Source organism: Pimephales promelas, chromosome 8 (genome assembly GCF_988280905.1).
Source record: "Pimephales promelas chromosome 8, fPimPro1.hap1.1, whole genome shotgun sequence".
NCBI lineage: Eukaryota > Metazoa > Chordata > Actinopteri > Cypriniformes > Leuciscidae > Pimephales > Pimephales promelas.
This window is the reverse complement of record NC_142776.1, coordinates 29,905,997-29,931,431: the sequence shown is the minus strand read 5'-3', so window position 1 is coordinate 29,931,431 and position 25,435 is coordinate 29,905,997. Positions and strand designations below refer to the sequence as shown.

The following is a 25,435-nucleotide window of genomic DNA, read 5'->3' as shown; positions in this document are numbered from 1 at the left end:
GAGATAAGTCAGTAAATTCGAGTAAAATCACAGGCTTCGTTTATCGCGTGCGAATGCGCCGCATGAAATTCAGATGTGGCGGGGTAATTTCTAAATCACACAAAGTCGCCAGATAATAATAATCCCATGCGAATAGGGCTTTAGCCTTCGGAGACGGTGAGAACCGAGGAACTTGCATTGTAAAAATTACATTTTTATTACTCAACAGGCGAGTAAGGTATTTTATTAAACAGATACAATGCCATATGTAGCTCTCTAACAGAGTTCATTGTAAGAAAGTGTTATCTATCTATTGTGAAGGATCATTTCATTTTCGTGGTTGTAGCCTTATATTAAAGGGGTATAGCTGGAATTTTAAGGAAGTCTATTAAAGGGTATAGCCACAGTAACGTCTTAAGCTAGTACGATAGAGATCTTTTCCATCTAAACTGGTTCTCTCTCTTTAGTAGTGAATGTTTTATGAGCAGCAGGATAATTTCTCTAGTTTTTTTAGTTATGAGAAGAAAAAAATTCATACGCACAGTCACGCAGAGCCGAAGCACAACCAAACCAAAAAGATCTGGGTATTCTGGAAAAAAGAATTAAATATAAAATATATATATATATTTTCTTTTTAAGAGAAGAAAATAGACCTATCTGCGCCACAGATCTATTGCTCCTGACGTCCCTTTCCTCCAGCTCAAAAGTAATTATCAGCTCAGAAGAAAAGACGTCAATTTCAAACCGCATGCTTCTGGGTAATCCTGCATCAGTTAAGCAACTGATTGAGATGAATGATTATTCTAACAGATTGATTTATTCAGGTATTTCTCCAGACAGACAGATATCCTTGATTTTCATTATATAATGAATTTCATATGAATGATGAATGAATTACATACATTTCAAAAATAATTTTTTGTTGTTTGTTTTATTGGAATATGAAGAAATGCTAAAGTATTGTACATAACATGCTGGGAATTGGAATTTAGACCACACATTCAGTCCAAAAAAAGATAAAAAGAAAAGATACTCTGTTACATGAACTAGGGATGTTTCGTCACTGGGTCTTCAAGCACGTTCCCTGCCGGAATGGATATAATCGGCTGCTCTGGACTTGCTAGAGAGAGAAATTCACAGGGTTGAAATGGGCTCGTTTGGCACTAGCACAGGTTAAACTGAACAAAAACATGTGTTACAAAACAGCTGAGATACAGATCTCCCTGCTGAAAAGACGCTTATTGCATAATCAAATTGCAGACTGTAAAAATTCCCCTTTACGCGTTCAGTTGCATGTCATGACATTACTCAAATTGCATCGATTTTATCTCCATGGTATCGTTTTTTAATATTTTTTAAATATACATATAGGGTGAAAATACAATTCAAAGACTAATGATGATTAAATAACTAAAAGCATTAGAGTAGCAGCATGGTGTCCACAGAGATGGCAGAGCCTAAAGAAAAAACAGCAACAGAAACCTGCAACTGAAGCCATTTAATCTCTAGAGCTCACACTAAGACAATCATTCACTAAGCCCCTTGTTCATTTAGCCAGTTTATATCAATTTGCGTTCAGTGCCCCCCGTAATGCAAACCACAGTACAACTTTTTTGTAGTTCTTTCAAAACTAGACAGACTTCAGTCTCTCCATTTTCTCTCATCTGCTTGACTGCTTTTTGCATAGGGTGCTAAAATCATGATTCTGCTAAGAAAATGAACACTGAGTAAGCTATTTACAGGTCAATAAGATGTCTAAATAAATTAACATTATAATACATTTTGCATACAATCCAGTTAAAATGAAAAAGGCACATAATTGCCTAAAATTGTGATACTCATGAAGTAACAATTTTAGACCTACAGCGTGACTGGAAGACAAGTTAATGTCATTCGATTTTCCATTTTTGCACAAATCGTGGTGATGACTGCGTTCATTAAAGCTCGTGTCTGTTACCAAAGTAGGGAAAAAAAAAACTCCCAAGAATGTTTTAGCTCGCATGCATTGCTTGGCTGGGCAAGTGTTTTCGATCCTGTACATCCCTGACTGCAGTTGCTGTAAGGCCTAATAGTCAGAAAGCTCCTTCCGAGTCTGCAGACAAATGCCTTTTCACAAACAAAATCAAGGATGAAGTCCAATTTCACAGTGTGACCACTATTTCTATGGACGAGTAATTCCACGGCTTCTCAGGGACATGCTTTTATCATTTAGAAGGACTGGTCTGGATTCGCTTTCAAGTCAGTAAGTAAAGTGTCTCTGTTATTGTAAATCAAGTTTCTACGCCAATTTCTCTTTGTCCATTCTGGTTAAGCCCATGTCTTTTACAATATCCTATTCTTTTCCAAAAAACTGATCTTCTTAGATAATAAATTCTCTTAAAATTCAGAAACATTGATGTTCTTTCTTTTTTTTTCGTCCAACAATAGTACAAAGGATTTTTGAGGGGCACTTGTGAAATTGAGTGAAATCCAAAAGTGGGTCTGCAGCGATACTGCAGATGGCCATCCATCCATTTGTTCTTTAGAATTAACTAAAAATATTCAATTTAACAAAAAGTGATGTTCAGCTAAATGTGTCATCTCACATTAAAATCACAAAAATATTAAATAAAATTAAACTGTACAAGTATATACATCTGTATATAATTTAACTGGTTGTTATAATATTTATATTTATAATAGCTGTATATAATTTACTTTAATGGCAATTAGTTTCATGTAACCAAAGTACATAAACGGCATACAAATTAATTATGACATCAAGGTATCATTGGCCTTAAAGGGATAGTTCACTTTGAAATTAATTTTTGATATGTTTTAGCTAACCTCAAGGGCATCAAAGATGTAGGTGCCTTTGTTTCCACAGTATATTTCGATAAATCGAAATAGTCTTCCATTGCTATTTCCTGTATATCTAAATATGTTTAGATCTTCACAGTGAAAGGTAAAACTTCCGAAATCTGTCTGTTAACAAAGAGTGACGTACACTCGCAAGCGATAACTTCCGGTGCATGCGCAGACCGAAGCGCCCGTGCCTTCAGATCAGTTGGACGTGGCTGTGCTTACAAGAGATAAAAATGATATAAATACTGTTCGTTTTCTCACACAAACCACTCGTTTCGTGTCTCAATGTGTCCTTACATTTCCGAGTCATTAAATCATGTTTAATTTGTACTTCTTTGTGCATGCTCTTTGAGGTGGGCCCCATAAATCTCCATTATATGACTGATAGACAACAACGGTTTGACCTAAAAATATCAAAATTGAAAATACTGTGGAAACAAAGACACCTAAATCTTGGATGCCCTTGAGGTAAGCTAAAACATATCAAAAATTAATTTCAAAGTGAACTATCCCTTTAAGATGACGGAAGACCTGCCTTAGACAATAACAAATGCATCCTGGATTTTAAAGATTTAAAAGGGTGCCCTGAATTTGTACCCGAATTTCAGCTTGCGGCCCTTTCCGATCCAGTACCCATACTACTCAAAACCTGAATGATAAATTTGAATAGGTCCAAAGGTGAAGCAATCATCAAGAGATGACTACAGACTGAATTTAAACTGGTAAAAAGATCCAATGCTTAATGACAGATGCATCAAACATCTCACAACCAAATGATTTTGTAAGAACCTGAGAGGATTAAAGCAGATGTTTTCAATATACTCAAGCTAGAGATGCCAAAAGGCAACCCCCAGGATAAGCTTAACAAACCTCTCAAAAGAATGAGAAAAATGCAATGATTTCTTCGTAGGTTCTGGTTTATGATTCTGGATTACTAGCATGACATTTGCAACGACTTATCCAAACATCCAATGATCCTAATATCTTCCAGATCAGCTCTTAGCAAATGGAACTAATTGATTCGTCTCATCTGAAATGGAGGAGCTTTAAGGTGGCTTCATAGCTTGAACACAAGCCAATGCGTGTCAAGGACCTTCACTGTCAAAAGGGTACTGCAAGTTTGGACGATGTATGTAAACATCTCAGCTTTTCTGGGAAGTGTTATTCAGCAAGGGAAAGAAACAATCCATATAATGCAAATAAATAAATGAGGGTGAATGTTGCATGTGTCCACAAAGTAAAACATTGTTTTCAGTACGTGAATGATGGCAAAAAGTGATGGTACAAGCCTTGAACAAGATTGTGAGATGCAGACAAGTTAATAAGAAATAGTGTGTGATTGTGAAAGAGAGAGCCCTTTAAACACCCCACAGCTGTCCATATGGAGACACTTTTACATGAAGAGGCTGCAAAAAATGTTTTCAGTCAAAAGTCAAATGAAAAAAACTGTGGCACTTGTCTTAGATTAAACAAACTTTAAAGAAAATTGAACTTGAGTTATGACAGGGGTCTCCAACAGTCCATGCAAGAGCTCCAGGAAAGCTAAATTACATAGAAATGTTTTTAAACAAAAACATAATAGGTTCATTTCAACTAAAGCTTTAGCTGGGGACACTTAACAACTAGATGAAACATTTCAAGGCTGAACGGTACACACTTAAAGACTGCTTTCATTGACTGCAGCAGATTTTTAAACAGAGTGAACGCAACCATTTTGTTTGGGTATGATAATTCGTAAGTATCAAATTGCATTCATAATCGGCCTTACAGTCGTTAAGTGTGTAACTGGCTTTAGGTTAAAAAGCCAAAGTTATAATAAAGTTATTGGGGTCAGTAAGATTTTTAAACTGTAATTTTGTGAAATATTATTTACATTTAAAATAACTATCTTCTATTTTAATATATTTTAAATAGTAATGTATTCCTGTGATGGCAAAGTTAAATTTCCAGCAGGAGAAATAGGTGATTTGGTGAAATATATATATTTTTTTTATCACAACAGTTACATTTTGTAACAATGTAAAAGCCTTTACTGTAACTTTTGATCAATTTAATGCATCCCTGTAAAGTAAGAGAAGAAAAAAAATCTTTAAAGAACAGTCCCCAACCTTTGAACGGTACTGTATGTTTATACAGTAATATGGTACAACTAAATGCTTACTTTTAAAGGCCAGGCTGAAAAATGCAACACTCAAATTTATCCAATATGTAACAGGTTTCGGCTTCAATCTCTCTAACCACCAAGGGGGGTCCGACTCCTAGAGACCCCCTGAGCCATGGAAATTGGCTCAGTTGTATGCTGGGAGCAGAATGTGTGTGGGATTTGATGCTACTCAAATAAACCAGCTTCCTTCTTTCTTTATGCCTTTGCACAAAGATTTATTGTATATCAATTAAGCAGGAGCTGGGCCTGCAGATAAGCCTTCTGAGAGCCATAGACAAATAAAAATTATTCATAAGAAATATTTGATCCATATGCTTAATGAGAAAAACAAACAAATCAGTCCTTTCAGTCTCCTGGTTCATGAATCACACCGACCGCTCGAGAAACAGAGAGTGACACTGAGCGCTTGCTTACGGCTCCTAAAATAGCCAGTTCAAAAGGAGAACGAATGACATGCCTGGGACACAAATGCAGCCGTACGCCTTGATGAAGCTTTAAACAAACAGAGTTTGATTAGAGGGATTTTTTGCGTTTCATAAACAATGACGAGGGCGTTAAAAGGACGATCTGATCTGGAAACCCATAACGTCTTTCACCATTCATGTGTTTGGGAACAGGCTGAAAGAGACAGCTATGAGATAACATTTCACTTCTGAGAGGAAACTGAAACAGCTGAGAATTGAATGCACAAATCTTTCATCTTAGCTTCAAAGTTCAAGCTAGATTCTTAAATTCTGATTGAAGAAAATTAGGCCCTTGTAACAAGTTAATTTATAAATTATGACTGAGAATCATCGAGTTACATATTGATTTAATAGCCATTAAATCATCCATTTTGACATTACCTCTTGTATCAGTTTCAAAATCTACCTTAAAACTTTTGGTGAATACCATGTAAAATAAACCTTACTGTCTGGATAACTGCCTATTTAGGTCATCAACTAATTTAAAAAGATTACAATGTCCTAAATCTCAGTACTTAGTAGCTGTATGTAAATTGGGATTCAGCCATGGTCCTTAGATGACTGTGGTGAGAATTTGCTTCATTAGTAAGATGACAGTTCTGTTCTGGCGAAGACAGAAAAGTTTCAGAAAAAAATCTGGAACATTAATCATGCACCATTTCTGATATTGCTTATGTCAAGCATTTTACGTGGCTAAATGTGGTTGGCCAGAGCCGTCGCAAAGGGCTGTGCGAAATGTGCAACCGCACAGGGCCTCGCGCCACTAGGGGGCCTCGCAATCCAGCCGGGTTCTCAAAAAAAAAAAATTCTAATTGGTCGATTTTTTTGATGTGTTAATTTCATCAGGTGGAAAGCACTAATTGCTAATGGGGGTGTTTTTAGAGCACCCTTGTTTCACAGGTAACAGCCTGTCTTCAGAACACCCCCTTGTTTTCACTTTTTTAGATTAGCCCAACCCACTGCAGACAGATTGAAGAAAGTACTTGAAGGTCTTCGACTGAAGGTTTGCTGAATATTTATTTAATGAGCGTTCAATTTACTGTTAGTCCTCCTTAACCATGTCAAAGACATCGGCAGTGCGGTCAAATTTTACGAAAATAGATGAAGAAAAAAAGTCGAATGCAAAGTTTGCATATCGCTGCTCGACTACAAACATGGCATTTCACCGAAAAACGCTGAGCTAAAGCCTAGTTCACACTACATGATTTAAAGCCAGATTTAAGCCCGATTTGCAAATAGTTGAGCTCGCCGACAGGTCAGGGTGTTATCGCGTACAAACCGTGGGGGATTAGCGGGCGATGAACGGCAATCGCATTTCAAGTTCGCACAGGGCCTCGCACCCCACCTACGATGGCACTGGGTTGGGCTATTGTAAGCAAGTGGGTCGAACATGTTGATGAGCTGCACTACCACAATCAGTGATCTCCACTATCCAAGAACATACAAAAGCTGTAAAAAGTGCAATATCACCATCTGATCAGCTCTGGATAAAACTTCTGTTATGTGCAAAAAACAAAAAAAACTATTATGTATACATGGATTCTAAAGAGACACAAATGTCTGCTAAGCCTTTGTAAATGATAGTCGTAAAAAACTGTATTTAAGAAGAAAATTTGATTTATTGACATTCCATCAAATTACATTTTCATGGATTAATACTGATAGAGTCTTTAAATCCAAGGGCACTGGCTTCAATATTTAGAGCCTGAAGAATTTCTGTAAACAGTGAAACGCAACAGATACTTTTTTTTTCCATCTCGTCAAGACGTCCCAGCACCCCGGCTAGCCTTAATATCATGTCTGACATAACACTATCCCACAAATACAATTTTACATAGCACATTTATAAAGTCTTGAGGTGGATCCTCAGCAGAGTTATGGGTAATGGGTGGGTGTGTGTGTGTTTTGTCTCTAGACTAGACAGAACTGAGCAGCTACTGCCTGGAACTCTTATCCCCCAATGAGTGGCTCATAGTGGGGGGCACTACTCAATCAAAGAAGAGCAATCCCTCGCTGAAAGAACTTATAGACTCCAGATGTGCTGGAACTAGAGAGATACAACCCAAGCCAACAAAAGCTAGCTAGAATCTAGGTCTTCATTAGATGACCACGGATTCAGGGATCCTTTCAAAGAATAGACCGCATGTTTATTGCTGAAAGTAGCAAAAATTTAACATGGGAAAATCAGCAGTGCATTACTGAAATTAAGTGTCTGAGACTAGTCACTATAGAACTTTCAGCAAGAAAAGGAAACATTTGAAATCATCAATCATTAACAAAAGTTTGGGATGATATGATTTCTAGTATGTTTTAAGTCTCTTACGTTCATCAACGTTGCATTTATTTGACAGTAAAATTACAGTATAAACAGTTGTATTGTGAAACATTACAATAAACATTTTTAATATATATTTTAAAATGTAACATTCATGTAACGGCAAGGCTGAACTTTCAACAGCCATTACTCCAATCTTCAGTGTCATGATAATATGCTGATTTGGGCTCAAGAAACTTTTCTTATTATCATCAATGTTGAAAATAGTTGTGCTTCTTAATTCTTTCCCAGGATTCTTTAAAAAATAGAAAACAAACAAACGGCATTTAATAAAAACAAAAATGTTGTAACATTATAAGGAGTTTCACTGTATCTTTTGATGACTAAGGAGTTTCACTGTGCCATTGAATGGTGGCATATGTCCAAAAATATACAAGGGAGGATATTTTACATTACAACTTGCATAATAAAGAAGAATTTATGGAAATATTGGGCGGTAACATATTATAATGAATCATGCACAATAAGAAACAAAGCAAAATAATTGTTTATGATGTGCAAACATTTTGATTGAACTATTTGTGTTTTGTGTATGTGAATTACACAATTATTTTGTTGTGTGTAAAGAGCTACTTACTAGAGTATTGGATACTGTGTCTTCAACAGAAAATATCTGAAATGGAACTGCAATAAAAGACAGAGAAAAAAAATTATATGTAATATAATAAAAACTGTAAAGATTCAGCATGGGCCTGTTTATCAGTACGAGTGTCTAACCAGGTCAATTACAAAACATTGTGGGTTGGGGGAATTCCATAAACTATATAACAAATTACTTGTACTGTCAAATACATTAATATAAACTCAGTGTGAAACACTTTTGAGTTTGTTAAAGGAGCTAAACGCAAGTCTCTAAGTTTTTGCAGAACTACGCCCCCTCTGGCGACAAGCGAAACTGCAACCAGAGCTGTGCGCGTTCATGGAGGAACACACACACACATACGCACGTTTGCACGAGCTGTTCATAACCATAGACTGTTCATAACTAAGGAGCATCAGCCGCACACTGTGCGGCACACATCTTTTGTTACAGTCATAATGAGGTAATACAGTAATAAATCTGCAAGTCATTTAAAATATATGAAAGGAAAGGCATTCGAGTAAATTACACACTTGTGTAAGAGGGGGAAACGGGGGTAGTAGAAAACTTCGGTTTTTGTTTCCATCTATCTCCCTGTGCTTACTGTATCCACTTATGATTGAATTATTATGGAAACACGTTCAGTTATCACTTTGTATAGGTAATGACCCGTTTGAGCCATAGAGACGACCGGAGATCTCTCCGTTTGTTGAAAGCTTCCCGATGTTGACTCTCGTCTTATTCCGACGCATGGCACTGGACAGACAGAAGTTTTATTTTCTGTCTCACGTGGAGTTTGCGTTGGGGTTTGTAATGAGCTACAAGCCGGTCTCTTTCCGCGCCATATACAGATTTAATGAAGTGCACGTCACCGAAAGCAACAGATATGAGCTGGATTTTATTAATCATCGGCTAATTTCAAAATCAGCAAAGACAGCAATAAGAGAGATCGGCAACAGAACTGGTAAGATCATTTCATTTCTTTACTTTTAATGAAGATGGTAGTGTTAAGCGTCTGCGACTTACTTTCACTTTGATTTGCGATAGATTGCGGCGCTTGATGAAGGGGCTCAGCTCAGCTGCTCAGGTGATGCGCGTCGTCATATATGACTAAAATATCATGACATATAGCTTGGTTTCAACAACCAGATGCATTTACACTTGTCCAGTTTCGTCTGGAATGCGGCCCAGACCACGTCCTCAAGTGGTTTGAGCGATCGAATTCAAATCCGTCTCGAATGCGTTTCGGAGGGCATTTACACCCTGGTCTTTTCACGATCGAATAGCTATCCGATCACAGAAGACACATGAAGTGACCAGGTGTAAACAGCCCCTTTGAATCCATCGTCTACTTTTGTGGAAAGCTGACTAGAGTTGTGTCGCTCGAGTTGTCTTCTCTGATACGGAGAACGGCGGCGAACACGAACCTGCCAGACATAGCCAGGCGAGCGTGAACGCGCATGACGTCACGCCCAGTCTCAGATTCGAGCCCGAATCCCTCTTATATATTTCACTGTACAGGGTTATAGAGGCGATCGCAGTGATCAAAGAAGGGCTCATTCAGCCCATCAGGCGATTGTTTAAGCATGTATGGGTTAGAAAACGGCTATTTTTAACATGAAAAGTTGCGCAATGCACCTTTAAAAAGCTTTCCAAGGCATAATGTGTTTATAATTTGTTTGTTTTAATGGTTTTCTACTCTAAAACCTCAGAGGTTTTATTGTATTGTAGATGTTGTAGGAAATCTGAGAAACCAATTAGCCCCTCAACTGAGATATATCTACATTCATATTCATTCATAATATGGCAATTTTCTTTGTTGCATTTTGACTCAGAATCTTATTATTCTAAATAGCCCCACTCGCAAACAAAAAGTTATCAGGAGAAACAGGCCAAAAACAGATCTTTGAGCATGTTAACATGATATCTGCACTGCGATTGAGAATGCTGTCAAAATCCACGTCTAGACAAGGTATAGACAGTCGACACAATGAAGTGTCTTCTGAAAGCACATGCTCCTCACTCAAAAATATTGTGACTCTGCAGGCATGGACATCATTGTGAGACAGTGATAACTTAAAGACCCAAGGCCCTGTCTCTGGCACATTGGAGCTTTGGTCCAACTCTGCTTGAGAAATGATTACAGAAGTGGTCTCTATTGATGAAAAGCATGGGGGACACAAACCAGTAATCTGTCATGTAGTAAGAGCGGAAATTGTGAAGCTGGAGGCAGTGATGGAAAGAGGAGAGCGGTGACATGGGGGGAATTGGTTGCAAAGAAGGAAGTGGGAAATGAAAGGGAAAAAAGCATTATTGTAAAAAGTCCACAGTCATCCCTGACTTTAATTTTAATGAGATATATATACATATACATAAAATACTAATCAAAAGCTAATGCGGCATATGCTGAATAAGCCAACCTAAATTTTGTGCTCCCTTTACTTTTATTCTTATACAGTTAGGAAGAGGAGGTAGGCAAGCATTTAAGTTCAAACTTTGAGGTTCAAGTTCACCCTTTATAATTTTTAATATTTGTATTCTTAAATGCTTAAGATCAGTTGTAGACACAAATTGGGCTTACAAATGAACATCTCTAAAAAAAAATACTACAAAAGAGTAGGTTTGTTTTAATTTTAAAATTTGAATTGGTAGAGTGATGGTTTAAGAGCACCCTAATGCAGCTTTAAGCTGTAAACATTCAAGGTCTGAAATAAGTTGAATTTACTAAAACAGAAGGACCGAGATGATTTAGTGGAAGAGAGAACCAAGGAAAAGAGATGGAGCCACATGTATCAAAGGCATTTACAAAACCACAACAAGGCAAACACACACATCTGTTTCTGCCCTGAATAAGAATGGGATATAATACATTCTGTCACAGTTTAAGCCAAAGTTTGTTTTAGATTCAGGGATCAAGTAGATCCTGAAGAGCTAATACTGATGTTCACCAAATGTACAATTTCATAAACATCTACAGGACAGACACTTTCAATACAGGACAAATACTTTCTATATTTCTACTAATCAAATACAAACCCCTTAAAACTAAAAACAAAATAATAATACATTTTTTGTTAATTTTACACACATGCGGCCACATACTTCTTCAGACAAAAAGACCCACAAAAAAGGTAAAGTGGCATTTTCCTGCCGAATCACATTCAGAGGTCATGGTACCACTGAAACTTCAAATGAGAAGAAGTTCATTTCTACCTGCAGAAATTTGATTGGTTCTACTACACCTATGAATCACCTCAATGTCACAGTTCGACAAAAGCACTTAAATACAGAACTTCAGGGTGAATAAACGTCACAAAGCAGATCAACTCATCGTTTGAAGCTGGAATTTCAGACTTCAACAACAATCAGAAACAAAACAAAATTAAAGGCTGACAAATACTTAAATTATAAGAACAATGTGCTTTTACAAACTGAGAGAACAATTGAAATGTAGAACAAAACAGAGGACTAGCCCCAGAATACAGCTTTAAGCATTACAGCATGAGCTCAAAATGTCAGGATGCAAAGTGCTAATTAAAAGGACAGTGCATTCAAGAAAAAAAAAATGCAGTTCATGGTCAGCAATATTTTAACAAGCATGTACAAACTAATCCCTAGAATACAGGAACCATCAATGTGAATAGGATCCTATCGGTTAATTACCCAGAGTGCATAAGCAGAACACCATCAATCCCATGACTGCAGTAGGAGCTGCAGTTGTGAGCCAGTAATTGACCGATGCATCTCGAAAATTTACCTTAACTTTTGACAACAAATAAAACATTCAGATATAAGAATGTGCCAAAGCTACATATTCTCAAAAATCAACTAAATCAGGCACTGGCTGATTTGAAAAAACAGCAAGATGTGAAAGATCATACATACATTACATTAAATATCCATAATTTGTCTGGCAAGCCAACTAAAATGAAAATGCTTTTCTCATTATCATTCATGACAACCTTGGTAAAACAATCAACCCACTTCTTAAAAACACAATGATGACCATCTGTTTCTGGAGGCTTTTTACAAATTAATAAAACATATACATCAGATTATAGTGCCCTTATGCACAACACACACACACACACACACCAACTGATTACATTAATCTCCAGGTATGAGTTTAATAAATACTGTGTGTCCTAAAAGGTGACATGCACAGTCAAACAATGAGAGACCCTTTAGAGTAAACACGCGAGTATTCATTTTTCAGTTTCAAATGATTATTCAAGCTGAGATTGATTACAAAGGTTATATTCTTGTAATTCCCTCAATGACGAACTTCAATTTTATGAAATCTGGTTAAAAAGTTATTAGCACATCGACTACATTTCAGTCAACAAAACCACACAGATAATGAAACAACACCATCTGATTGAACTTCATCACATATTCTACCTCTTCCACAAAACTGAATTCCCGTCTAAAGTCTCTCAGGAGACTCTAACATTGGCACCGCAACAAATTACAGCACTGCACCAAATACAATGACTAAAATTACTATTAGGGGCATTGTTTTGCAACGTGCAGAAGCTGCTCACATCACATCATATAAAGAGCATTTTGAGTGTCACAAAGGACAATGTGGTCCAAAATGCATCTTTAATGCACATTGAAAACACTGAGGGAATCAGGTGCGTTATTCACAGTCGGTTTTGTAAGCAAATGTAAAAAGTAGGACACATAAATTGCATTAGTTACATCTGTAGCCTGTCTAACAGAGTTGCCACTGTTTATGAATTCATTAATACAGATAATTAATAAATGTTCAATCATTTTTAACAGTATTAACAAGATGAAATAATGAATAAATTAAATATGTTTTTTGTATCAAGTACCGAAAATGTAGCGACAACTCTAGTTGAGAGCAATGATGATGGTACATCATTGATCTTTGAAACTATGTAATTGGAAAAGAGTGGTAATGGAAGTCTTAACAGCATCTAAAAAACATTTTTAAGGTAATGCCAGACTGATATATTAAAAAAGCCTGGCTCTTTACCTTAGATCTGAAATGCGTCACTGCCACAGCGTGGCTCCAAAATGCATCACAACGACCAATTTATAACTGGACAACAGCCAATGAGGCTCTCATAGGATAAATACTTAAGTTCGATACTTAATCATTTCCTCTACTGTATATTCAATGCATTTGATACTTACAAATACTAGTATTTGTAATTGATGACAGTCCCATTATTCGGCTATCTTTATTGTGAGCTTAAATGATTTTTTTGTATTTGTTGTGAAAAACAATAGAAGACGACGTTTTCAAAAAGCAAAGCTAATACAAAAAATATCAAAGTATGTGAAAGCTTGTGAGACAAAAAAAAATAATTATCTGAATTAATTTCCCTAGGGAATGACAGGTTCTTTTCTGCCAAAGTTAACATCCCACCATGACCTAAAGAGCTCATGTGATGATTACAGAGCAAAAGACCTGTCAATATTGCTTTAAAAACAGCATGAAATAGGCTTATTTGCTCTGAGAGAAAATTTGTGCGAGACGGTCAGGAACAGAGCATAGAGAGGGGACTGGAAATGATTTAGAATGTTTCCACACCTGAAAGTGTTCTCAATAACAGTGATATTTAATACTAGAGATGTTGACGTATGTCGTATTTGAAGTGGACTAGACTAAACCTGAGGGCAGTTCCTCCCTGCCTTTCTGTGGTCGAAGGGTATTAATTTCATCACATAACCCAAGACAATCAAAGCAAGTCCAAAGACCTATTACATTTTTGTGTCTAAATGAAATGCATACTTGTTATCAAGATCACATTTAGGTGTATACCTAACTGATTCTAAAATATAACAATATAGCTGCAAACCGCAACTAGCGGGGGATAACAGAGGATAACAGATGTCAGACCAACTGGAGCAAGGAGCAATTAAAGACATTTGAGGAGGATTTTAGGCGAAATGGCTGAAAAATCATATAAAAAGTAATAAAAAAAATATGATTTAATGGATTATCACTTTCGAACAATAGGTGGCGCAGTTACAAAATGTGACATACAAAGTTTGGTGTCAATATGTCAAGGCATTGTATATATAAAGGCTGAATCGTAATTTTTGCTGCTGCGGTATACAAAAACAGTTTTGTCTAACGGCGCGAAATCCGTCGCTTTTACTCGGCACTGTCTGGAAATGACACTACTCGATTTTGGTAAAAATCGGACAAACGGTCAAGGAGGAAATTGAAAAAGTAGATATTGAATGAAAATCAAGATGGCGGATGGGAAGTTTGGCCAAATACAGCAAACTTGCAATCGATGTTCTCATTATCATAACCCAAGAAATCTATTAAGACCAGTGTCATTAAAATAGGCAGATTTATTAGCATTTTAGGAAATTGTACTATAACTTTTGACCAAAAGGTGGCACAGTCTCAAAATTTTGGTGAAAATCTCTCAATTCACTTCGGAATTATAGACATTTATATGAAGAAACACGTAAAAAATGATTGACACCTGACTTTGACTGGATTTTACAACCCCTTACTATCAATATTTTGACATTTGGGCATTAGCATATAGCCAATGACCTATGTTTCCAAACTTCTGATGATGGTTTCGTCTCGATTGGTCTAACGGTTTTAAAGATATTGGCAAATTAATTTTTAAGCACTAGATCTCAACGCTACACAAACCATAAGGCGAAACCTAGCATGTTTGATATCGTTGGACTCGGTAAGGAACTAGGAGTCTAACAAGATGAGTCTTGTGAGAATAAGTAGGCCAAACCCAAAGTTATAAGCATTATAATCTATTGGAGAAAAAAAAAAATTCACCACTAGGTGGGGCTGTTTTAAAACTTCAGGGCATCGTGGTGATGACCCATACCGAGTTTCATAACAATCCGTTAAAGCATTCATAAAATACAGTATTTTAGCACGTTATTCAAAATGGCAGACAGCGAGAATGGCCTACCTGGGAAAATTGGATATCATTCGACTCAGCATGATGCCCTGAATCTAATGAGACTTTTATGATTTTTGGGAAAACCGTTCAGAAGTTATAATCCAAAATAGACATTTTTCATATATCCGGACCAGTAGGTGGCGCTGCATCGAAATGCTGCATGTAGCCTCAAGGTCATACTTGTGATGACATGTACAAAGTTTGGTCTGAATACGATAAAGCATTGAGGAGATACAGCCTTAAGTCTGTTTTTGCAAGCGCTACGTAAAATTAGATTGCGTATGTTGTGAGAAATGTTTGTGATCGGTGTTATGTACTGTTATGCTGCTCTTGATTAATTGCCCCTTGTGGGATTATTAAAGTTGAAAAAGTAAAGTAAAAAAATATTAACTTTAAATTATCTTTTGGGGGTTATTTCTCAGTAAGATTTGATGTATGATTAAATTGCAGCCTCACATACCTTGGGCTTAAAGGGATAGGTCACGCAAAATTCTCATTATAATTTACTAACCCTCAAGTCATTAAAAACATTAAATATATATATATATATATATATATATATATATATAAAGAACACAAACAAAAATGTTTTGTGAAATGTCTAATTGTCTTTTTTTTTTGCCCATACAATTGAAGACTATGGTGATCAAAATGTTTTAGTATCTAACATTCTACAACATATCTTCTTTTGTGTTCTGCAAAAGAAAGCCAGTCTTAGGATTGAAACAAAATGTGGGTGAGTAAATGACAAAATTAAATGTTTTGGTAAACTATCCCTTTAAGTATTAACCACATACAATTAGCCCAAATACAAGGGAGGAATGGGTTCCCTTTCGAACAGAAGTACCTGCTAATTGAGACGTCGCTAGAGGTGGGGCTTGATGGAAGCTCAATTACCCCCTCCACCTCTTCACTCTTTACTTTCAGCAGTGCAGAAACCTGGGGGGTGTTCCTGGGGGGCTGGGGGGTGTTCAGGATGCTGTTGTGTGCACCTGTGGCAAAGACATGGAAGAAATAAATAAAAAAGGCATATCAGATATATACTGTACACACCACTAGAATACAATAATGTGTAAAACTTTGTGAAATATTCCCCTTTGATATAATTTATTGGGACAACCATAAGCTCTATTACTTTTATTAATCATTATTTGTCAAGTAGATGTAGTCAGGGTTCAAAATTCCTCATCAAGGGCCAATTGAGCTTAGAAAATGGTTACGCATCATTTGAGTCACATCAAAAGTCACACTAACAAAGGTCTGCGTTTCTTTCCACAAATGAAAACGAACAGACATTGGATTTACTGATACACACCCTATATAATGTGTTTTGGTAAACACAGTTTGATATTTTTTGAAAAATCATATAAAAGGTTTTTGTAATAATCAACATACCTCAGAAATCAATTTTTACACAGTCTTTGTTAGATAACTGACAATTCCAAAATCTATTGAAACTAATCCTATTGTACTGGAACTGACTGATAAAGAGATAACCAATCCATATATTTCTACACTGCAAACTGCTTATTGACTCCGAAATCCATCTATAGAGCCATTAATGCTTTGGTGATAACAACATGAGGCTGGCACCTTATCATCAGAGTAGGCAATGGGGTCTACGGACTCTTGTTTACTGCAATTGTCAAGGTGCCTCACAAAAGTACTTAAGTTTCAAACAGTGTTTGTGAATGGAATGGTCTGTACATAGTAACACCATCAGTACAGTAGTTGTAGATTTGAGATGTTTATGCATTTTCTTTATTTCTGGATACATTTCATCATTATCCAGGTCCTAAAACTAGATACAGAGATAGTCTAATCAAACAAAGAACACAAAAATAGCAATTATAAAAATTTTACGAATCATTCGTTGCAAGTTGGCTTTCATGCTGCCTAAATCACACGCCAGTTTTATAGGGTACTGGTATTGATTGACACACACATTGACAACTAATGCAGGGGTTGTCCTGCAATGACATTTTTTTGGCGGCCACCAAAGCAAATTTGTATCCCGCCAAAGCGCCTTATTTGATTGCTAGTTCAAACTTTTGACTGCTTTCTTTAATAATTACATGACACGATACTTGTACTTTTACTTTTAGTACTTAAGTAGTGAATTTTAAAATAAACTACTTGCAATACTTAAGTACAAAACATGTTGAACACTTTAGTACTTCTACTTAAGTGTGGTGCTTAAAGAGCACTTCAACTTCTACTCAAGTCACTTTTTTGATAGAGTACTTGTACTTTTACTCAAGTCCGGGTTTCTAGTACTTTATACATCTCTGGTCTTTGGAAGCCTTTAGATGGTCAATATTGTCTTCCTCTTTATCCTGCCATGTACACTAGTCTCAATTCTTCCTTCGTACTCACGGCTTCATAAATACATCTGATATTTGTGTCATTTAAATTCTGAAAATAGGTTAAATTTCCCTGGATCACTATGGTAGCAGCAACCATTTCCAACACAGTGTCAACATTAATTTAATTATAAATTAAATACCAATTAAATATCAATTGAGTATTCAAATTGCTATTATATGCGATATTCCTTAACCAGCTTTTAAGTAGACATGTCATACCAAATGTCATATTTTCAAATAAATTTGCTGATCACTAAATCATCAATCAGTCAAGATTAATCAATGTTCAAACAAGCATATTCTCAAAAAAGAGGCTTAAGTAACATCTTTAAACACAATCTGAAAAGAAACTGAGATGGGACCTTTGGAGTCTGTCTCTTCTTTTGACTTCCCCTCTTCTTGTTTGATCTGTGTTCTCTTGGACTCCATACGACCTCTGACTTGGGCAATCAAACGGGAAAATTCGCTATTGTGCTGCTTCCCTAAAAAAATAATTACAGTGTTTAGTGCCAATTTCAACCGTACTTTATCAATAAAGATAAGAAATTAAGGAATAAGTAAATTTAATCAAATTCTGAATCTTAAAAAAGAAGCATTCTATATCCCAATGAATATTTCAGGAGGCAAAGCATACAATTTATTTATTAATTATTTTGCAATAATGTGCACTGGTGAATAAGATAAGGGACGTGTATTAAAGTAAATAATGTGAATATGCTCTGACTTGTTTATTTAACTGGAATATTCCTTTAAATAATAAATTATTGCATAATGTCAAAATCAACTAATAAAATAAATGAAAATCTGAAAGCAACTTGGAAGAAAATACTGAATACCATACTGAAATATTGAAGAGTATTATACTTCAACCTTAGCTTTCTCTTCTAACAAAGAATGAATCTTGCCATGGAAAAAAAAAAAAAACAGTAACTCTGAAAGCGCTGGCATAAGGCATACCATGATGAATGTAGTGGCGAAAACCAACGTAAGCAGATGAAGTGCCATGTGGCCTGGTTTTAAAATCACATCAACCAAAAGGCCCATGAAGAGGTCGGCTGAAATAATGACGACTGAACAACTGTAGGATAAAAGATCCAGAGATATCCAGCACAGCTCACTATCGCAGCATCAAATTGCTTTCAGACAACAGCAGACCCTGACTTGCTTCTGTGTCTGATTTTAATACAGCATATAAATCCTGTTTCTATTCCTCGAATATTTGATATAACTGAATAGGTCTAAGGGTTAAATAGTTCACATTTGCATTCTATCCTCAGCACACACACCCAAAGTTGGCCCACCCACACCTGGCCCAACCATCCCCTGTACGCTTTCCTAGGGCTATGGCCCTGTCGACTTGGCGCCTTTTTGCTTCTAAATGGCCGTTTTTTTCCAGCTGGTGTTTGAAAAAAAAACATGTAGACCCAGAGTCATGTGAGATATCAGTGGTTCTTACATTCCTACAGGAGCTGTTGGATGAGAGCCGTCCAACAGCCCCTAACTCAGGGAACTGAGGTTACGCAAGTAAACAAGTAGAACTCCATTCAGCACACATCCCAGATGTGTGCGCACAAAACTTTTCAAACAGCATGAGTACAAAACTGAGTTCTCTTTCGCTTGAACATTTAAACTGCCAAGGCTTAAAAACACAAGCAAATGATAAGTATCGGTATAATTTTATGTAATGCCATGTCAGCATCTGTGGCTATCTTGGCAAAAACTGAATTTTCAAGAGATGCATATACACAATAAAAATAAAAACCAAGCAAACAGAAAAATATACAGAAATTATTATTATACAAGACTTTTTAACATTAACATGATATAATTTCTGAAACATTTTCTGTTAAAAGTCCAAAAATGCCTTCTACATGGATTAAAAGCAGGACAATCCAATAAAATGTTTAGTGGAAAGGGGGTCTTACATAAACGTACATAAAGTTGGATCTACACTTTTAAACAAAAATGCATTTTAGAGGATGTATTTTTACATACAACAAATTTGAGCAGCAGGAGCCTGTTAGACTTTGAGACATTAAAACAGAAAAATTAGCTAAATTACTTCGTAATTTCACCTCAACCACGCTGACGTTGGTTGCCACTCATCTCAATAGAACATGGTGTGCATTAATAAGTCAGAGGCTTTGTTTCCAGGTAGCCTGATATCCTAATACTTCCTGCAAAAGCAGAAAGTCCAATTTGGCAGTTCCATTAGAAACCCTATTTAGTGCCATTTTTCAAAAACCACTGCTGGGTAATCACAGAATTGCTTAAATAGGGAACTTTATCTCATGAATGACTTGTTGACTTTAGTCAACTGTTGGAGCAATTACTACCTTTTTATGTGGGCAAAGCTTCAATGTAATTTTCAAACCGAAAACCATTATAGAATTTTTTTTTTTTTCTAAAATCCCCAGAGAACCCATGGTGATACACTTTAGGAGCGTGCCCTTGACAAGCCCTGAAAAGTAAAGCCAAAACGTCTCGATCGGTCCTAGTATATATAGGTCATAAACCCTGCTTCCCCATGTTAATCAACGGCACATGAGACCAACTAAACAATTACATTACACTTCAAAAATCGTTTTTCCAAATATGGTTTCTGTCATTTACTGTAGTTTTTATCACGCTGATATAATTTCAAGTGTTCGTTTTTAAAATAAGTTTGTTTTTAGTTAGCTATTTGATGCGGTGGTGGTGACGTCATAATTGACAGGTTCTCTGAGCGAAGTAGTCCCTGAAGAACCACGTTTTTCTGGAGGATTGAGGAGATTAGAACTTTAAATTTAATATCTAAATTTATAGAATTAATTTTAAAACAGTGCAGGAGCATGTTCTTGCGATTGATTCTGCGAGAGTGAGAGTGGGGTCTTGATTTTGCGGCTTTTTGTCTGGTCCCGAAATCATACTGCGCAGACTCAAGTTCCAAAATGTCAGCGCCATATCGGGATAATGGCAGCTTCACTTCAGACCAATGAAAGAGAGCAAAGGGGCGTCGTCCATCTTTATTTATAGTCTATGGGAACAACCTGCAAACTGATATCATGCCTAAACAGCTCCATTTATTAATGCTTCGAAAATAGGAAAATAAAATAAAATAAAAAAATAAAAATGAATTTCAGATCCAGAATCATTAAGTAGACTGGTAAATTTGGTTGTCTTGCGTGTTTTAAATTGTTTTGAGCATTTGTACATCCTGTATTTTTAATATATTAGGTGCACATGCACAACTTTGTAGTATGTTGTACCATGCTGTGTTGATAAACTGCTGTTTTGCTGTTGCACTGCAATTTCCTTCATGGAATCAATAAAAGTATCTAACATCTAACATGCTGTACAGGATGCAGACCTTAAAAAAAAAGTTAACCCAAGCCATGCCATCAACCAGCTGTAACTGATCTGTTTCTTCTTGCACAATTCTTTATGTTGAAGACACTCAGTAAACAATGAAATCAGACCCTTCTTTCAGAGCCAACCCCACTTTACATTGTGAAAACAGTCATATCGAACAGATAATTCTTGATTTTTTTCATTTTAACTATAGTCAAAAAGGGCTATGGAGCTTCTAGAATAAAAACTAAAAAAAAATAAAATAAACTGAAGAAGTGACCTATGGGTAGCTAGCAAAGAGAACTTTCGTCCTTTTATAATCCTTTGAACCACAAAAACAGGATTGTTTTCTCCTGCTATTTCAGATATCTTCTGATGCAAAAAACAACACTTGACAGTAGACCTTGTATTCAACAGGTTTTCCTATTTGGTCATAGCCTACAAGTATGAACATGCTGTGAACATCTTGAAACCATTACCAAGAAGTGGGTTTAGTGTTACAGTGTTTAGAGATATGTCTAAATATTCCTTTTCTTACTCGGGTCACATTGCATCATACTCGGAACACTTAGAACAGAAATCTGAGGCTTCTTCGTGGAAGACTAAAGTTATTTACTAAGAAAAAAGCAGGATCAAATCTGATAAGTCACCCAACACGCTCTTGAGTTTATCTTTGTTTGTTAGAATATAGAAACACAAAGATAATAAAGTAAATAAACAATCACATCTATAAACAATATTATACTGTACAGACAAAACTGAGAATCTGCATCAAAATCTTTTCAACAAAATAAATCTCTCCATGCAAACACATGTGAGCCAAAATTCTAAATGCATGTACAAGAAAACAGATCCTTTCTGACAGACATGCTGGATGATGGTTGGACTGAATAAGGGTAAATAAAATGTATAATGCTATATGTATGTTTCAAAAGAAAAAAACTAAATTGGGCCCTCGTTAACACATTCTATGGGAAAAGACATTTATTCTCCACAATTAAAATTAGGTTTCCCTATTGTTCCCTATTATTCCTGTGGTGTTTACACATTGAATTTTTCAGATACTGAATTTTCATCCTGCAAATGATCGAACTTTTCAAACATCTATAAAAAAACGAATGAATGGAACAAAAAATGAATGAATGGAAAAAAAATGAAGGAATGAAATGAATGATTGAATGAAACCAAAAGCAAATGAATGTTTCATAGATATCCACGCTATTGCTTAACGGTGAACTTTTGTTTCATCATTTAAGATGAACCTGTTGTATAGAAAAGCTAGATTTCTGTGTGTTTGTCTTATTCACCCCGCATCATTTGCCCAGTCATCGGACACTCCATGAGGCTGGTGAATCATCAAGCCCTTTTGATGATTAATCAAGAGTTTATCTCAGCATGGCTCTATTTATAGAACCCCTCCGAGCTGCGCATCAATATTTCAACATCCTGTCCCAGACATCACAGTCTGGCTTCTCTAATCGCACAGTGGCTTTTTAGTATTTTCCAGCTAGGTCAATGTTACATGACAAATATGGGCCACGTTTTACACTTTTTTTTTTTTTTACACAAAATTACACCAATCCACCTTAAACGGCTTTGTTTCTAATGTTGACCTCTCGGATAAGGTTGTTAGGGTAAGTGGCTTTTCATTATGGCAGAGACGCCAATAGGACTAGCAGCTGTAACTGTGCCCTCTGTTAACTTCAACTCTTAAGGTTGCAACCTTAAGAGTTGAAGTTAACAGAGGGCATAGCTTTAGGAAATGTGAAGACATATGTAAGGATAAACATCCATAAACAGAAACAATTAAAAGGAATAGTTCCCCCCAAAAAAGAATCATTTACAGACCCTCAACGTCATACTTTCTTCCATGGAACCCCAAAAAATGTTTTACTGGGCACTTTTGTCATTAGTCCCCATACAAATGGAGGATTTCTGTTAACTTCTACAACTTGAACAAGTTTTTAGGCTAATTGTGAATTAACCTTTCGGATCAGTTTTGTAAAGCAGATCAACCAATTGAATAAAAAGATCTGACTTAAAATGATGACTCATTCACAAAATTATCTCCTTAAAGACAGGATAAAGGTAAGCACTCTTAGAAAAAGTTCATTGAACAGTGGACAGTATCTTTAAAGCTTGGAGCCCATTATCTGATTATTATTTTTTTTTTTTTGGAGTAAGCATTCTAAGATGGGCCTCTAAAGCAGATTTGAACATTTAATGAGGCAAGATTAAACTCACTCATTCACTCACTGATCATACATGAATGAGTGAGTGAATGGGTGAATGTGAGGCAAAATGTAAAGTGCTTTGGTGGCCATTGGGTCTGTGAAAGTGCTATATAAATGCAGTCCATTTACCATTTAAGATCGATCTTGGGAACCTGTTGGGATTGTCTTATTGATCACCACCTTCTCAAGGGATCTTTCTACCTTCCCCTCTCACTCTCTCATACACACGCTCAGCAGCTTAATGAACTTGGAGTCACAAAAGGCAAAGGTTTCTGGAAAACATTTTGGCTGAGAACTACTGAGAGTAACTGAAGTGAGATTATTCTTATCGAAATTATCAGGAGAGAAACTTAAAATGAAAGTGTGCACTGTGCAGCTCCATTCAAATGTTTTCAGTTTAGAAATCTGCACAGAGTCCAAACTGCACTTGAACAACAAGATCTGATATACGAGGTGTAAACGGAAATTGCAAATGCCCTTGCAGAGCACACCGATGAGAAAATAAATATTTACTGATTATGATCGTAGCTGTTCAATCAATCTGAAAAGCCATTTTCTCCCCAGAAACCCTAAAAATTTCACTGTAATTAAACAATATTTTTATATATTGAAAATGATTTTGACATTAATAGCAGGATTTCAGTTCTGACTTTCTGGGTCAGGTAAAGAATAAAAATGAAAATCAAACCATTGCTGATGTAAGTGAAATAGGTCAATCAAATTTGCAATTGTGCATTTTTTTGCATTAAAACTAGAACAAAGATTTTTTTTTTTTATGATTCAAATAATTTGATGGCAGACCTTAACTACACATAGACAGCCTGCCTCCTCATCACAAAGACTTAGTGTACACTTTGCAACTTATGTAATATCTTCAACGGCCCAAAGACTGTAAAAATAGTATGCTGGAACCACAGCATTAAACATTTGCAAAAATCCTTAGCTGATAATTAACCGCAAAAATACAAGTGCATATTCTCAGTCAACCTTGAGAAAGGGGAAAGTAGTCCATGTTATTCTGTTCATTTATCAAAACAGACATTTTTATTTTATAATGCCCAGGACAAGCAGGAGAATGAATCTGACCCTGTTGTGACATCACTCAAACATAATTTTCCAACAGTGCAAGGACAGCACATCCTCTAAACTGACAAGAGCAACAGTCTCATTCGTTATTCAATGTCAGTTTTTAAGTCAGGACTTACGGTACATTGAGTGTAATTCCTCAATTTCTTCAGCTGTCTGATTCTTCGTGGTGACGATTACCTGTCAAACACATTAATCAATTAATTAGATGCGATTAATCGATTTCACAGTACTAATATATATATATAAATATAGATACTTTAGAAATTACAATCCATAGTAGTACATACAGGTTTCCGTTTACAGTCCAATTGATTCTTTAATCTCTCGTTGTTTTCAACTTCTCTGGCAATTTCTTCAGCTGTTGTCAAACAAAAAAGCAAACAAATGAACTATAAACTACAACCACATTTTCTGAAGAAGACTTAATGACTAACATATAGATTTATCCAAATACATAAAAAGATCCCCTTTAATACATATACAGCATCTACCTCTAGGTTGCCTTGTATTGATTAAAGCACACAGGAGGAATCTCATTTACAAATCATTTTTAATAACACAACCATCTGGTTTCACACAAACTGGTGGTATCCAAGGCAATTTGAGTAGTGTAATTTATCAATTCAATCTGCTATTGTATATGAGAAAACAAAACCCCAGGTAATGTGGGAAAAACACAAACCACACTCAAATAAGTGAGGCTTTTAAACAGAAACCATGGGTGAATAAAAGAAAAATAGAAGGTTTCCCACAAAACCTTTGACAGCTCAATGAAAAGAGATAAATTCCGCACTGAAAGGGTCAGTGAGAAGCGGAGCAGTAACTCAAAGAAAACATGAGGGATGAAACTACTGTATTTTTCCACCAGACCTGTCATCTTTCTACCAGGGTCCCCCACAGGGTGACTTACTCCAGCATATAAATTATATTCTACTGCCTACAATCGCTGGACAGAGTGAAACTGTACCCAGCTAAACTCTCTTTTACCATCAATACAGGCTTGGCCACAGCATATAGTTGTCATTCATTGTCATTTTTGAATTACATGTAAATTACAAGTTACATGGTTTTTCAAGGCCTATAAAGGAATATCTCACCATCCATTCACTGATTTGGTTATTGAT

The 25,435-nt window shown here is 36.1% G+C and overlaps 1 protein-coding gene across 5 annotated transcripts in view; it reads right to left on the bottom strand.

Annotated features, from left to right (window-relative positions):
- Positions 1–891: 891 nt before the first annotated feature.
- rad18 (RAD18 E3 ubiquitin protein ligase) overlaps positions 892–25,435 on the bottom strand; it is a 37,834-nt gene continuing 13,290 nt past the window's right edge. Inside the window, exons 8-13 of one of the 5 annotated variants that reach the window (XM_089134349.1) lie at positions 24,599–24,669; positions 24,428–24,488; positions 18,021–18,140; positions 16,140–16,284; positions 8,364–8,410; positions 892–1,099 (exon numbers count right to left, since the gene is read on the bottom strand). In XM_089134349.1, coding sequence (XP_088990475.1) covers positions 8,386–8,410; positions 16,140–16,284; positions 18,021–18,140; positions 24,428–24,488; positions 24,599–24,669 — 422 coding nt within the window. In that variant the 3' untranslated portion in view covers positions 892–1,099; positions 8,364–8,385. Of the gene's footprint in view, positions 1,100–7,050; positions 8,022–8,363; positions 8,411–16,030; positions 16,285–18,020; positions 18,141–24,427; positions 24,489–24,598; positions 24,670–25,435 lie in introns of those variants that run through there. The other 4 variants (XM_039659667.2, XM_089134348.1, XM_089134350.1 and 1 more) reach the window with 4 other exon arrangements.